A 16,656-nucleotide genomic window follows, 5' to 3' on the forward strand; every position below is an offset into this window, starting at 1 on the left:
CTGTAAGTCGCCTTGGATAAAGGCGTCTGCTAAATAAACAAATAATAATAATAATAATAATAATAATAATAGACGCTCTAAACAGGCCTGGCTGTACGTGTGGGTTATTATAGTGCAGAAGACAGTGGATTACAACGCGGTTCTGATTCGTCTCCGTGATTCATGACGGCTCCATAATTATCAAAAGGAATCCCCCCCCCCAAAAAATCACATTGACAAAGAATGTCAACGATCTGACAGAACGCAGCTAAAGGCGTTGGTGGAAACTACAATTTGAAGAGAGCACATGACTCAAGACAGTAACTAAAGGGCATGGCTTAGTTATGGGTTTAATGGAAACCAATTCAGTTTCAACAGGGTTTTAAAATCTTAATCTTGTGTGTGTGGATGTGCCTGCATATCTGGTCACGCTGGTAAAAAAAAAAAAATTCTGTCTAACAATCTCTCCTAGTTATGTGAACAAAAATATGGATTCTAGAATGCACTGTCTTTGCTCTGGATTCTAGAATGCACTGCCCCTGCTCTGGATTCTAGAATGCACTGCCTCTGCTCTGGATTCTAGAATGCACTGCCCCTGCCCTGAATTCTTATCTGGAATTCCGTGGACTGGATCATTTTCCAGCATCACCTTTGTCCGCTCCGACATTCTAAAAGTGATCACTCATGATCTGCATAACAAAGACAATCAGAACAGACTGATTGACATGACACAGTTGGTGAAGAGCAAGACCCTGACTATGTGGCTGAGCCCCGGGCTTCACAGGAACCAAACGCCTCTGCATCTGCACCACACACCAGCACTGACTCCAGCTTTTTATACAATATTATGATCTTGCTTGTGCTGTGAGCATTACATGCTTTTTTCTTTGCCTGATAACATTGTCTGTGATGCAGCCTCTCTGAATGCATTGTAATCTCGATGCCTACTATTCAAATTGGCTATATATTAGCGTATATGCTTCTGTGCTCGCTGTGAATCCAAGCACTACAGGTCAGGTGTACCAGCGATCCTCTTAGGGATTACTGTGTTCAGGATAATCACTCTGCTTTCCATTCATATTCTCCCTGGCTTGACACACGGAACAAGCTTCTTAAAGAACAAGGAAGTCCAAGCTGAACAGGGCTTCATTCTCCTTGCCCGATGATCCGTGGCAGTGATGCAGAGTGGTGTGAAGGGTCAGTGATCACACAGGGGGATAATGATAACAGATTCAAAATCTGGTTACTGCGCGAGTTACATAGCAGTGCAGGACAGCCATCACAATATTTCTTCCAAATCCATTACCATTGGTCTGCTAATGGTTCTGGTAAAGTCCCGTTCAGCTAATAGACTGGGAATCTAATGGTACCCTCCGGTGGTATTCTCTTAGTGACTTTTTAACTGTTTTGCGTTTCATGACGTGTCAAGGTTAAAATCCACGCTGCGGCATTATCCATGACAGCTGTCAGTCAACAGGAAAGTGTGACTTCTCAAGAACTTGCATGGATGTGTTCAAGTCATATTGAAAAGTGTGACCTAACAGCCTCTGCAGAGCTCCACTGAGCTGCATTGAGAGCACTGCATTCGGGCTCTGCAGAGCTCCACTGAGCTGCATTGAGAGCACTGCATTCGGGCTCTGCAGAGCTCCACTGAGCTGCATTGAGAGCACTGCATTCGGGCTCTGCAGAGCTCCACTGAGCTGCATTGAGAGCACTGCATTCGGCCTCTGCAGAGCTCCACTGAGCTGCATTGAGAGCACTGCATTCGGGCTCTGCAGAGCTCCACTGAGCTGCATTGAGAGCACTGCATTCGGGCTCTGCAGAGCTCCACTGAGCTGCATTGAGAGCACTGCATTCGGGCTCCTTGCCTTGACCTGGGTTTCTAGCTGTTTCAGTTGTTTTTTGTTTGCTTTACAGGTAAAGAATTGACTGAGTAAATCCGGTTGGCCCTGTTACTGAAAGTTACTAAGATCCACACACTCACACACACACACACACACACACTCGCACACACAGTTTAAACAGAAAGAATGACAGGCATTCCTCTGTTCATTAAAGAAACAGAGGTGACTGGCGGTCCCTCCCTGTCTCCAAGGAGACTTGGGGATAAAAAAAAATAAACCTGTAGTTCCTGATGGGCTGACTGCTAGAAACCAGCGTGGCTCCCCATCCTCAATGAAGTCAGTCACAAGCAAAATCCTTTTTCATTTGGCTGAAAGGAAACAAAGTCTTTCTGCCAACTTCACACCTCACAGAGCGGTACAGAGCCAAGCCGGGAGGCGTGTGGTCTCTTAGAAAACTAGAAACCACGCGGACGTTTAGAAGAGCACATTCTGAGTGGCTGCTGTTTTTCTGTGTGATATTGAAAGGCACCTGCTTGCTAAATGCCCAAACACGGAGTCATACAAAACACACAGAAACAATCTAAGCTCAGAGATCCTCATCACAAACCTCCCAGGACTGTTTTATGGATTGATTTGTTGTGAGAGTTTTTTTTTAAAGACTGTTTTGTAATGAAATCAGGTTTTGCTGCGCACAAAATCCCTTTTTACAGCAGTTTTGGAGAAGGTGTGTGTTCTTGTGTACCCGTAGAGGCGTTTATAAGCACAGTCCTTCAAGTGAATAAATAGGGTCTGAAAGTCAACCTTGACAGCATTGTAGGGACTCGCATAACCTTCTCAAGGGAGTTTGAAAACAAATATAATTATAAGGTTGGTCATTTTTTTGGTGCAGGTTTTTCCGCCCATTGTTTCATAGCTGCAAACTGACAGCTTCATATCTCTCCTCTGAGGGACAGTAGAGGAACGTTGGCGCCACCTGCTGTCCTCATCAGATATTGGGCACTGCTCCAGCGACTGCTCCATTCCTGGTCTGTGAGGCTCGTTATTTTTAAAGGATTTGACTTTTAAATTATCACCACAAATGTTTCACTTACGTTTGCTTCTGGAATGTTCATATTGTGAGGTCACAACCCCCCCCCCCAGCCCTCCACTAACACACAGGTTATTATTTAGATTGTTGTTGCTTGTTTTATTTTTAATTTTTATAATGTAAAGATAATAATAATAATAAAAAAATAATACCAAAAAAAAATAGCTAGCTAGCTTTATCTGAAGAGTTCAATGCTGCAAATAAACATCCCCCTAAATAAATACTGTCAGGGCTTCCTAGTGACATCAGCTGATGTCATGAGTATTGTGATGTCATAAACACACTCTTGACACACATTATCAGACAAATGCAGGCTGGGATTTGGGGAGAGTCGTGTTTCAGCCTGGCAAAGACTGGAGCTCATTGGGTTAGAGTGTCGGAGTCAGACAGATTCGCTCCTTCCAGGACCGGAGGATGGAGCCAGCATGGGGTGGAGCCACTGCACAGAACTCCTGGGTATGACATCATGGTTTAGCTGCTGATTAGCAGAGCATTACATGGCTAATAAAAGACCAGGAGCTTTACCTTCAAGTGACCTGGACTGAAAGATGTTGAGACTGTGTGCACCTTTCCCAGGGATTTGTATTTTAAAGGGACGACACTTTTTAATATCAGCATCAGTAAAAACAAATGAACTGAAAGCTCATTCATCCATTCAGTACAGCTCAGCTTGAACACAGTGCTGTTTGGTACGTCTGCCTCAAATCGCCTTGGTTATAAAAACTCCCTTCCAATCGCTGTGTCTCCCACCAGCGGTGTGATTTGTGACACCTGTGGCGGCTTTGTGTAATTGGAGAGTCGATTTTAACCTCATAAAAGAGAAGAATTCACAATGCATCTAACAAGGGTATTTAAAGTTAACACTTTACTGCCCAGGTTGTGTTCCCATACCTATTGAATGCCTCTTTTCTCAATGGCAAATATATTGGACAAAGGGTTCAAAGGTATAAGACCCGAACCCAAGTAGACAAATGTTATCGCTGGTCTTGTTTCTGATGAATTAGCTGCCGTGGAACGACCTGAAAGCCATCATTCCGGTCAACTGCGGCAGGGTCAGCGTAGTGGACCAGACCCAGGATCTGCTGACCTTCTCCTGCTGGGCGAGGCACCTGAAGAAAGACCCGAGCCTGAAGGACTCCTTCGAGCGGCGATTCCCAGCCCCAGCGGAGGAGAGCAGGAGAGGGAGCAGGATCCCCCATTCCAACTCCCTGGCTCCCTTCTTCACAGCCGGGAAGCCCACCTGCGGATACCGGTACTCCAGAGACACTGACCACAAGAAGAGACGGATAGGAATCCCAGCCTCCAACACTGTCGCGTGGAGAAGTCATTCCACTGAATAAACCCTGAGCCTTAAAACAGACTGCATTCACTGAGAAAGCATCGTGCTTATTGAGTAAAACAACACACCCATTGATAAAGCATCATATTCATCGATAAAGCATCATAGTCATTGATAAAGCATCATATTCATTGATAAAGCATCATTCATAGTCATTGATCAAACATCATATTCATTGATAAAGCATCATAGTCATTGATAAAACATCATATTCATTGATCAAACCTCATAGCCATTGATCAAACATCATAGTCATTGATAAAGCATCATAGTCATTGATAAAACATCATATTCATTGATCAAACCTCATAGCCATTGATCAAACATCATAGTCATTGATAAAGCATCATAGTCATTGATAAAGCATCATATTCATTGATCAAACATCATGGGTTCAATCCCAGGTGGGAGACACTGCTGCTGTACCCTTGAGCAAGGTACCTAGATTGCTCCAGTAAAAACCCAACTGTATAAATGGGTAATTGTATGAAAATGAATGTGATATCTTGTAACAATTGTAAGTCACCCTGGATAATGGCGTCTGCTAAGAAATAAATAATAATAATAAATTAATTGATAAAGCATCATATTCATTGATAAAACATCATATTCATTGATCAAATGTGATTTATCGGAAATGCAACACTGTCCCAATGAAGGGAAAGAGTACATTCTGAAAGTATCTACGCTCCTCAAAAACAATGCTCTGTGTTTATAAATATGATTAAAATCGCAATTACAGGGGGAGGCAGCAGCTGGATCTATAGCAGCTGCTGGGAGTCAGTAATGCAGGTAGCTGTACATTAGTGGAATTACTGATCTTCTCTGTGCTGTGCAGCCCCGTTAATCCTGGCGTGTGGTGTGGCGATGCTCTTACATCCTCCGGAGGTGTAATTAGAACGAAAAGAACAGAACCAGACTGCAGCTGTAACCGCGGTTCAGCCTCCTGATTGGACGAGGGGCAGATTTGAGGTAGCTTAAATAATCGCGATCACGGTAAGAGACGTTTGAGTTCTGATTTACACAAAGACAGCTCGGTCCACTGCTAGAGCTTGTACAGCCTTAGGACACAACCCAGCAATACTATACACTGTGACAAAAACAGATGCATTTGTTTAAAGGACTGATTGCATTTTCCAGTTAATTATTATTATTATTATTATTATTATTATTATTATTATTATTATTATTATTATAATTATATTTCAGCTTGCTGTCTGCTTTTCTGAGTCGCTGGTTGCTGACAGGAGGCAGTGAAAGCTGTTCACTTCTCACAATGGGAAACGCCAGCGGTGCTGCGGTGGAGGAAATCACAGCCTGCGAGATTCATCAGTGGTACAGAAAGTTCATGACTGAGTGCCCGTCGGGGCAGCTCACCCTCTACGAGTTCAAGCAGTTCTTCGGACTGAAGGATCTGTCCCCCGGCGCCAATGCCTACATCGAGCAAATGTTTGAAACTTTTGACGTGAACAAGGTAACGGAATCTTCTCCTTCATAAAGCTGCGACTCATTTCAACTCAAACACAAAGGATAGAGTAGTTACGTAGTAGCGAGGGCACAAACTCTGTACTGTTGTGTTTATGATGCATTTTCTTTGGGAGCAGCTTTTACAAAAAAGCTAAAAGTATAGGCAAGCTTAGTGAGGAACAGTGAAACGTGGTATAGCATTAAAAAAAGCATGGTAAACTATACTAAATACGTGATCTAGATAATAGAGAGATCATTTTAAGATTTATTTTAATATCCATCATAAAAAGCTGATGTTAGTTCAAGGGAAAGCATGAATACTTAACTATAATAAAGAAAAAATAAACGTCGTGCTCAGCCATTATCAACCCCCAAGCCAGCAATGAACCAGGATCGGATACCTACATGATTCTAAATGAAGCACTGTCGAGTGTTTTTAAGAGAGATGGATAATCAGTTAGGATTAAAACAAGCTCAGTTAATGAATATCTGCCGCTGGGTCAGACTGCGGTAAACAGGGACGCCTCATGCGCTTGGTGCAGTGGAGGTCAGTTAACAGGGAATCCGATTAACTAAGGGGATCAGCTATTTTGGTTTAATCAGGATTTAGAGCTCGGAGGTAAAGACCCTGTAAAGCAGATTGGAAGCCTAAACCCACGGTAATGTTCTGAATCAAATGAAAACTGCTGCTCTAATGAATAGTGAAATTGCTCCATGCCATTTTAACCTGAACGAAGTTGGCCACACATTTCAGGGTCTGTTATATAAACCCCCGATAATGCATCTGTTAATGTGATCTGAAGGAGTTTATAAACACTATTAGACCGCTATTAATAATCACAGTAACAGGCTATAGCAGTTCCGTGTTAACATGTAACTACATTATTCACGAGAAACCTTTGAATTACCTGTTAACAAACGTGCACCTGCACTTCAGTCAGTAGCACGCCGTTAATAATGTGTTAATGAGCCCCATGCCAGCCTCTGACCGGACCCCCACCAGTCTAACAGCGCCTCTGTTTACAGGACGGTTATATTGACTTCATGGAGTATGTGGCAGCGTTGAGCCTAGTTCTCAAAGCCAAGGTGGGAAAGAAGCTCAAATGGTACTTTAAGCTCTATGACATGGATGGCAATGGCAGCATTGACCGGGGAGAGCTCCTGAACATTATCAAGGTAAAACCGCTGTAAACTACACTGTATTTAAATGTCAAGCTTGCATTGCAACCCTTTGCTGCCCTGTAACATCTGTAAGCCTTGGATAAAGGCGTCTGCCAAATAAATACATTAATTAACTCCGTGACATCACAGAGAACGAGGCCGCAGATCAAAAGAAACACACACAGATCAAATTGAACACATCTTTTCTTTACTAAAAAACTATTTTTTTATATATAATAATTAGGCGATGTCGGTTAGCATCTTGACTTTTTCTTTTGGCTAACATCAGTCATAAAATTTCACGCTGACTTTTGAGTTAAAAATGCAGTTATGCACCACAATGCTGCGTTTCGTGTGAATGGCCATTGGGGGGCGCTACAACAGAGCCTACCGGTCTCACTGATCTCTGCCAAGTGTGATCTGAGGCTGGCGAGATCGGAGATTATAGTGTTGGTATTTTGCTGCTGTGATTGGACTTTTTATCTATTTTTTAACAAATAAGCTTTCGATTTGAGAATTGTCTACTTGTCCGATCATTTTTAAACGTTTTTTTTTAAAAAAACGTCCATTCCATTTAGGTCAGATCGCTCCTGTAATCACAAACATGAGCGCGATCTGTCGTCCTAACAGGGGTTACAGTACAGTGCTGTCGTCAGCTGTAGCCTGTGATCATGGAATTAAGAATAGGGTTTTATAGGGAAATATCAGTTACACTGGCATTGTACTGCGATATACTTAGGCACTAGATGACCTGGTAAACCACAGCCTTGTGTACAGTGGAGCATTGTGGAAGCCGCGGTGATCTGCAAACTTACTGTAATACGGTACAGGGATCCCAGCTGCTGCAGCTGAAGTTAGGAATACAGGATGTTTCAGCTGTTCCAAGCTGTGGCTAGCGATTCCTTCATCGGTTTCTTCATTTCTTTATTCGACAGGCCATCAGAGCCATTAATGGCTGCAAGCATGACACGACAGCGGAAGAATTCACCAACATGGTGTTTGAGAAGATCGATATCAACAGCGATGGTAAGGAAGCATGGCGCGTGTCTCAATCGAAAGAGGCAGTGGATATTCTGCTGTTTCATTCACTGGAAACCCAGTGGAAGTGAATGGTAGAGATATGCGTCCTATGTTGTGCTGTCCCATACTTCTTTGTGAGCTCCCCTCCTTGCCCGAGCTTCCCCCTGCTCTCCCTGTGCTTGACTACACTTTGTTGCAGAGCGTTGAAGACCAGCCGCTGTTCAGCTGCGGCCAAACCTATTGCATCAACAACAGTTTTAGGGTTGAGGCATCATTTAAAAACCAAAACCCTAATCTCTAATTTAACATTGTTTGCAATTCAATATGTTTACGTTGTCACATTATTCAGCAGGTTTCATTCGACTTTATGAAGCAAAGTGAGTTCATTCTATAGGGTGTTGCAGAAGTTTGGGTCATAGCTGTAAGATAACAGTCCCACACAAGCCCGCAGAACGCATTCAGTCAGTTGTGTGAATCTAAGCCAGTTGAAAGACCTGCAGACCATGGCCATCCAGAGTTAGCCAGGGTGATGGAGGGTACAGCCCCCTGCCTGGTGTGGGGCAGTCAGTCTGAGCCTTGCCTCTGCTCTGCGTTGCAGGAGAGCTGTCTATGGAGGAGTTCTTGGATGAGGTCCAGAAGGACGAGCTGCTGCTGGACATCCTGACCCAGAGTCTGGACCTCTACCATATCGCGGGCGTGATCCAGAGCAACAGCCAGCCAGAGAGCCAGGAGGAGGAGTGCTGAAGCTGGGAGAGCCCCAGACCGGAGAGGGCCCTCCTGTGGAGAAACATGCCTCATATTTCTGACTTGAATCTTTAATGTGTGTTGCGTGTCCATCTGTCGAAATATACCACTAATACTCCAGATTGATAATTTAAAAGACAAGCAGAGGAGTGGTGGTCTCATGACCCTCACTGATGAATGTTAAGCTACACAGCACTGCGCTGTCTCCCCAGAATAGCGAATGATTGCTTCTCGTAACAGTGAAGGGTCACAGGGGCTCGGAATGACCTGCAAGCTGAGCATTCGGTGAGGTTATACTGTAGCAACACGTGCCTTGTTTGGACCTGTGCTGTATGAAAAGTTCAAATGGGTTCAAGTCAAACTTGATAAAAAAACCTATATGATGTTTCCTGTTCAGCTTGCTTCTGACTTGTTGTGTATTCTGATAGAAATGACCTTTTAGTTATTTGTTTATGTATTTATTAACGATGTAAACGGGACTGGGGTCTGTATTAATAAACTCGTTGCAGTGTATCGCTTTCTGTTTTATAGAAACTGATTTAGAAAGCCGCTCTGAGGTTTGCACAGTGAGTGCAGAAAGCTGCTCTGATGCATTTTACAAAGCCCTGTACTCCAAATCGTCATCAGGGTCAGTCTGATGAGAAACAAGAAAACCATTTATTAATAAACGCATGAGCCACCACTCAGAACAACTCACAAACCCCTGCGGCAAATACCTGAGCTGTTTGTTTCTGGTATGGTAACTTTACTGGCTGCATTCCTGTGAAAATACCATGCTAATTACTGTCTGGAGGAAATAGCTTTGAGAATCCAGCCCTGGAGTCACCTCATCAGCAGCTTCAGAAAAGTGAATTCCATTTTAGTATGTTTGTTCGCTCCAGCTTTGTGAATGAACGTGTGCACTTTACTGTAGGCAGGATTATGTTCATGTCGGTTCTTTAAGCTACAGAGCAGTTCCAGTGATTGTCCCAAAGCTCTTCTTGTGTGCTCTGGTGTAACAGATTGGGAGGAGACCGCTGGGCGAATATTATGATGTTTGCAAAGGAAATGCAAACAGTGATCAAACTGCATTCAAGAATGATTGTGCCTCCAGCAAAGGTTATCAGATGATGGAGTAGGATTTTCTTGTCCTGCTTTCCCGTATTCTGTGTGCTTTATCGGTTTCTTCCCATGCCTGACAGTACTTCCAATGTGCTATACTGCACACTGACATAAACCTTCATCTCAATGTGATGGGATCTATTCCTAAAACAGGCTTCCATGCTAACACTTCAAACAGTCTCCACTCCACAGACAGCTCGGATCTACTGTACAGATTGTGAGGGAACAATTCTGGACCAAATCAAAAAAAGCAAACCTGCTGGTTGATATTTTGCGAATGGACAGTATTTTGTACAAAGTGAATGACTGTAAATAAAGAATATTTCATTTCTTAAACCTGGGCGTCACTGATGATTCTAGAACTACGAGTGTTAGATTAATTACACCCAGGGCTGTGTTTATTTCCCAGGGAAAAACTGACTTATTTCACGGTCTAGAAAACAGGCATTTCAAGATATTTCAGGGCTGCATGTTTTAATAAAGCAGAAACAAAATAGCATTGAAAATTGACCATTTTATCCAGGGTTACACAACACATGTTTCTTAACATTGAAATGCTAAATTGTAGAATATGGTATGTATTATATTTCGTATGTCCACCTTTTTAAAGACAGTCTATTTTCACTATCGGTGAATTATCAAACAAAATAAAAACAGAAATAAGACACGTGAAATGTCCTCTCTCTCGTTGCTTCTGCTCTTAATCAGTTTCTACCTGGAGACTCATTCTGCCTCGTACCTCTAACGAGGTATCTAATCATAATTCCGCTCTGCCCTGTCGTCTGGGTTTTAGAAAGAGGAAAGCAGCTCATCGCTATTCCCAGGAAAGGGCTGCCTGTTATAGAAACGGCTAACCTCAACAGAAATAAAGGCAGTAACAAAGCCAGCTGTGGTCTGTTTCCGTGTTTTACTGCGACACTCCAGCTGTTCCCTCGCCCTTTCACTGCGGCTCGGGACAGGATTCCGGAGGGTTCACATCTGCCCCGCAGTTTGTCACCCCCTGCTGGTCGTCCCAGGAACTGCTGGCCGAAGACTGGCACACAGCTGATTCTGTTTCGCCCCTTTTTTATTTTCTGTTTTATCACGTTGACACTTTTTAACCCCACTGGTGTTTTGCACAGGTGATGAGATGATTAAGGATAAAAGCCCAGAGGTTCTGTAAAATGTTCCTGTGTTAGCTGTAGTGTTCTATGCAGGCAGTAGCTGGCTCCAGCTGTTACTGTCTCTTGTATCATGGGCTTATAGTTAAAGTTAGTTAGTAAGTTGTCATGTTGTTTTTGTCTTTTCCTGTAAGTCGCCTTGGATAAAAGACAGCTGCTAAATAAACAGATCTATGCAATAATATATGCAATGCGTTACCCCAGAGCACAGATTTGTGGTGACTTCACAAGTCCTCATAACAAGTAACTAGGCCACCCTGATCTGAGGGGATTCGCTCCTTTGAGTCATGTGATCTTTCTAAGATCATGGTAATCCAATGGCACCTGAGCCGTCAGTCTGGGAAAAGGTTACACTCCTCAACGCTGCTGCTGTGGACGGGATAGAGGTTAGCCGTTTCTATAACAGGCAGCCCTTTCCTGGGAATAGCGATGAGCTGCTTTCCTCTCTCTAAAACCCAGGCGACAGGGCAGAGCGGAATTATGATTAGACACCTCGTTAGAGGTTCGAGGCAGAATGAGTCTCCAGGTAGAAACTGATTAAGAGCAGAAGCAATGAGAGAGAGGACATTTCACGTGTCTTATTTCTGTTTTTATTTTGTTTGATAATTCACCGATAGTGAAAATAGACTGTCTTTAAAAAGGTGGACATACGAAATATAATACATACCATATTCTACAATTTAGCATTTCAATGTTAAGAAACATGTGTTGTGTAACCCTGGATAAAATGGTCAATTTTCAATGCTATTTTGTTTCTGCTTTATTAAAACATGCAGCCCTGAAATATCTTGAAATGCCTGTTTTTTAGACCGTGAAATAAGTCAGTTTTTCCCTGGGAAATAAACACAGCCCTGGGTGTAATTAATCTAACACTCGTAGTTCTAGAATCATCAGTGACGCCCAGGTTTAAGAAATGAAATATTCTTTATTTACAGTCATTCACTTTGTACAAAATACTGTCCATTCGCAAAATATCAACCAGCAGGTTTGCTTTTTTTGATTTGGTCCAGAATTGTTCCCTCACAATCTGTACAGTAGATCCGAGCTGTCTGTGGAGTGGAGACTGTTTGAAGTGTTAGCATTGAAGCCTGTTTTAGGAATAGGTCCCATCACATTGAGATGAAGGTTTATGTCAGTGTGCAGTATAGCACATTGGAAGTACTGTCAGGCATGGGAAGAAAGCGATAAAGCACACAGAATACGGGAAAGCAAGACAAGAAAATGAACATGACCAAGGAATGCAAACCATCGTATAGAAAGGGAAACTGGAGAGTTCAGTGTGGGAGCGTTTAGCATACTGTTACATGGGGTTCCAAATGATTTGACCACGATCCTGAATCAATCGCTTTCCTCAGTGAAATACATCCTTGTTCCACAGTAAAAACACACGTAAACTTTATGAAACGGTCCATCTCATTATTTCTCATTGGTGGTCCTTTGATAGCCCTGGTTTTGGGTCATTGTACTGTACATTGTGTTATTTATAGCTGAATTAACACCTTGATCCTAAATGTAGTGAGGCTGAGCTCAAGATAAACCCTTTGCCATGCGGATGACCTGAAAAATGCTGTCTTAGAGAAACTCAAGGAACTGATCTCGATGTGATGGAAGAGAAAGAGAGAGAGGAAGGGGGAAGGGGGGTGGGGGAGAGGAAAAGCAAGCGTTGGGAAGCAAAGACTGCCACGTCATCGCTGAAACAAGAAGAAGGCCAATTATTGCAAAGTGTCTCATTGCCTGGCCACTTCATTAGCACCTGATTGGGTTTGGCACTGCCCTGGTATACCCTGGGTCCCTCGAGGACTCTGGAAGGCAGAGCAATCCAGTGTAATTCAGCATCGCTGTGGATCCACCTAACATGGAGTCACCTGTACCTTGAGGCCGATCACTAAGCCAGCCACTGTGTGAGAATGGCTTGAGGAGCATGACAGAAATCTTCCGTGGCCACCACACCTGCGTGAGCTGGTAACGAGTGGATTAACATCCTGGGAGCCCCTTGCTGAATCAAGGCTGTGATCAGGGTCCTAATAAAATAGCCAGCAGTGTACTTCATAGACATATATGTTATCCCTAGTGAATGTTCTAGTGCAAACACACCTAGGGTTACAATTTCAGAAGCCTGAGATGTAAAACAACATAAAACACCGAAAAAATAAAGCAACAGACCGAAAGGAAAGGGCAGGGCAGAAGGAAGGGGAGCGCTCGGTAGCAAGTCCTTTGGTTTGAGCGCCTTCAGAATAAAGTGCTCTTCCTTCTCTGCGCACTAATCCAGCCTCCCGGGTTCACGTCCATCTGAAGCATCTTCATCACCCACTTGTCTCTCTGCGCTCCGTCAATGAACTCGTCCAGAGAGAGCTGGCCTGCGGGGGGAGAGTCGAGAGAAATCCTGGCAAATCCGTACCTCCTAGAGTGAGCAATCAAACTTCCAAGTAATTGTCACTAACAAAACAATTCTGTAAAGCCATGTTGCACTTCCATCAGAACATACAGCTGAAATGTGCAGTTTTAAAAGAGATGCATATTAAACCACACGTGTATTTTCATTAGAAAACCTCTGGTACTAATGTAGGTTCAAGGAAGTTTATAAACTGTGCATTTGAGACGTATCAAACGAAGCGATGGGCATGGCAGAGGAATTGTATGCCACGAATTTGTTCGCTAGAATTACTTTAAATCCTAGTTTTACTAAATATACTATTGATGGTGATGAAAAGAGACATGCTTACCGTCTCCGTTCGCGTCGACTAATTGGAATATCCTGTCGACGACTTGATCGGGGGTGAGCAGGAGGCAGGCATCGCCCGTCTCCCCATGGCAGGCTTTCTTCAATCGGTATATAGCCTGCAAAACAACACAAGAGTCTTAATACACCATACAGCATACACCATATATAATACACCACACACCGTATACAACACACCAAAGTAGAGCATCAAACTCAATAATTACCAATTCATTTTCCAAAGATGCTTGACGCAGCGTGAAAGCGCCCACATGCACGAAGCTGCCAGGTAGAGCTGCACAAACTGCTGATTCGATAATTCACATGAGCTCAGGGGCACTGCTGCTGATTGGGCTCATTTACACATCAAGTGAAGAAACAGCTGCTTGGGTTTGCGTGGATCGCTGTTCTCCACAGAGTCTCAGAAAAGCAGCTCCACCCGAATCCTGCCCTCACCTCCACCATCTCCACCCGAATCCTGCCCTCACCTCCACCATCTCCACCCGAATCCTGCCCTCACCTCCACCATCTCCACCCGAATCCTGCCCTCACCTCCACCATCTCCACCCGAATCCTGCCCTCACCTCCACCATCTCCACCCGAATCCTGCCCTCACCTCCACCATCTCCACCCGAATCCTGCCCTCACCTCCACCATCTCCACCCGAATCCTGCCCTCACCTCCACCATCTCCACCTGAATCCTGCCCTCACCTCCACCATCTCCACCCGAATCCTGCCCTCACCTCCACCATCTCCACCCGAATCCTGCCCTCACCACCACCATCTCCACCCGAATCCTGCCCTCACCTCCACCATCTCCACCTGAATCCTGCCCTCACCTCCACCATCTCCACCCGAATCCTGCCCTCACCTCCACCATCGCCACCCGAATCCTGCCCTCACCTCCACCATCTCCACCTGAATCCTGCCCTCACCTCCACCATCTCCACCTGAATCCTGCCCTCACCTCCACCATCTCCACCCGAATCCTGCCCTCACCTCCACCATCTCCACCCGAATCCTGCCCTCACCTCCACCATCTCCACCTGAATCCTGCCCTCACCTCCACCATCTCCACCTGAATCCTGCCCTCACCTCCACCATCTCCACCCGAATCCTGCCCTCACCTCCACAATCTCCAGCAGCTCCGTCTTGTCAATGCACCCGTTCCCGTCCTTGTCGTACATCTTAAAGGTCCACTTCAGCTTGTGCTCCAGCTTCCCTCTCAACACCAGGTTCAGCGCTGCCACGTACTCCAGGAAATCAATCGTGTTGTCCTGAGAAAGAAAGAAACAAAGACACTTATCACTGCGCCAGCTTCCAGTTGGACATCATTTTCGGTAATATTTCTTCCTGGTTTTAGAGTACAAACAAAAACTGCCGATGTTGCAGAAGAGCAAGAAAGAGCTACAATGATGCATGCATGGGTGATCTCTCCAACGACCCCGGGTTTGAGGCTCAGTAACATCCATTCTTTGTTTTCTTTTAAGAAACAAATGGGCTGGTTCACGGCTGTAAATACTTTTGTAAATATGTCCCCTTACATTTTCCATTTTTTTTAAATACATTTTCTAGTTATACAGACAAGATCAAGTTTTCTTTTTAAGAAAATAGTCAGTTAGTATCACAATGGGGAATAAACTTTCCCTTTTTTCCCCCTGAATGAATTTTCTACTCATACAGTGAGCTTGACATATCAGAGAAGCCCCAGCTGTTCCTCTGAGCTCTCCTGTGTGATCGTCGGCTGTGGTTTGCGCTGCACCCACCCCGTTCTTGTCGAAGGCACGGAACATGTTCTCGATGTACTCGGCTGCCTCCTGGTTGTCCGTGACCCCGAAGAAGCCCTTGAACTCGTGCATGAAGAGAGTCCCACTGGGGCACTCCACCACGAACTTCTTATACCACTCCTGGAGCTCGGCCACACCAATCTCAGCCTCCTTATCTTCACTCAGCTGCTGCCCCATGGCCCGCTGCTCGTCCACCTTTCTTTCTTCAACCTCCCTGTTTATTCCTCCTCCTCCTCCTCCTCCTTCTTCTTCTTCTTCTTCTTCTTCTTCTTCTTCACCTGAAGCTTTCCTCTTTCAAAACCAATTCAAACGAACGTCCCCGTTCTTCTCTCTTTTTCTTTTTGAATGCTCCCTGCTGGTCTTTCTGGTATCCTTTCTGTCTGGCTGGAGCTGCTGCTGCTGCTGTCTGTTCGCTTTCTTCTCGAGATCAGAAGAACCGAATGGCAACAAGCAAAGCACAGAAGAATATCCGCTCCTCAGCTCCGCAGGGACAGTTGTGAGAAGCGCCCGGCTTGTCTCTTTCCATTAAGTTGGCACCAGGGATTTGAGACGTCAGCTGTTGTCAGCCTCAATCAGTACTAAGTTCACTGGGAGATTCCCCTTTTAATGCAATGCGGAAACCTTCCAAGCATTGCTCAGCCTCACCTTTCAAAAGAAAAACGGTTTGCTTTCTTTTAACTTAGCATTCCTTGAGATCTCGTACCACGCTTTCTGTGCTGGCATGCCACTCTGGATTCAGGAACTTTGCTTGAGCAGAACTTCAGCGATATCGATAGCGATATCAGAAGAGGGGTCCCTGATAACCTGGCCTCAGAGACCCTCAAACTGCCACAACCACACACACAGATAAAGGATTCTGTACTGTCACAATTTCAGAGACAGAAACTGATACTGTAATCGGCACTTAGGAACACATTTGTGGCCCCTCGATGTATATCCTATTGATGTGGCCCCTGGGGTCCACAAAGTGACTCCCCAGTGCTGTCATTGTGCCCCTCATGGATCAGTTATTGCCCTCCCTCCAGTGTCACCCCCTGCTTGTGACTTTTCTTTTTATTAACATGCAACATGGTAGACCACAGAGAAGTGTGGTAAAGCATGCAAAATGCATGGGATAAGCATGGGAGTATTTATACAGTAAGATTTACCATGGTAAACGTTTCTATGGTGCAGAGCAGCAGCTAACCAGCTCCCAGCAGCTCAGAAAGTTCACAGTGGAATCTTCTTGCAATTGGAACCCAGTGAGT

The 16,656-nt window shown here is 44.5% G+C and overlaps 2 protein-coding genes across 3 annotated transcripts; one reads left to right on the forward strand and one right to left on the reverse strand.

Annotated features, from left to right (window-relative positions):
- The first annotated feature begins 5,277 nt into the window (after positions 1-5,277).
- Positions 5,278-10,078, forward strand: LOC117426991 (guanylyl cyclase-activating protein 1). Its single transcript, XM_059004265.1, has 5 exons — positions 5,278-5,388; positions 5,459-5,723; positions 6,743-6,892; positions 7,813-7,903; positions 8,496-10,078. The coding sequence occupies exons 2-5, from the start codon at positions 5,526-5,528 to the stop codon at positions 8,639-8,641; spliced, it is 585 nt and encodes a 194-aa protein (XP_058860248.1). The 5' UTR covers positions 5,278-5,388; positions 5,459-5,525; the 3' UTR covers positions 8,642-10,078.
- A 1,729-nt stretch (positions 10,079-11,807) lies between these two features.
- LOC131702152 (guanylyl cyclase-activating protein 2-like) lies at positions 11,808-16,467 on the reverse strand. Of its 2 annotated transcripts, none has more exons than XM_059004264.1 (4): positions 15,389-16,467; positions 14,750-14,899; positions 13,626-13,740; positions 11,808-13,303 (listed from the first exon to the last, which is right to left on the reverse strand). In XM_059004264.1, exons 1-4 carry the CDS (start codon positions 15,584-15,586, stop codon positions 13,206-13,208), a joined length of 561 nt encoding a protein of 186 aa, XP_058860247.1. In that variant the 5' UTR covers positions 15,587-16,467; the 3' UTR covers positions 11,808-13,205. The 2 variants fall into 2 exon arrangements, with proteins under 2 accessions (XP_058860247.1, XP_058860246.1); XM_059004263.1 differs by having other exon boundaries at positions 11,808-13,259; positions 15,389-16,443.
- Positions 16,468-16,656: the final 189 nt, after the last annotated feature.

The sequence above is a fragment of the Acipenser ruthenus genome, chromosome 29, assembly GCF_902713425.1.
Source record: "Acipenser ruthenus chromosome 29, fAciRut3.2 maternal haplotype, whole genome shotgun sequence".
In the NCBI taxonomy this organism is placed as follows: Eukaryota; Metazoa; Chordata; class Actinopteri; order Acipenseriformes; family Acipenseridae; genus Acipenser; species Acipenser ruthenus.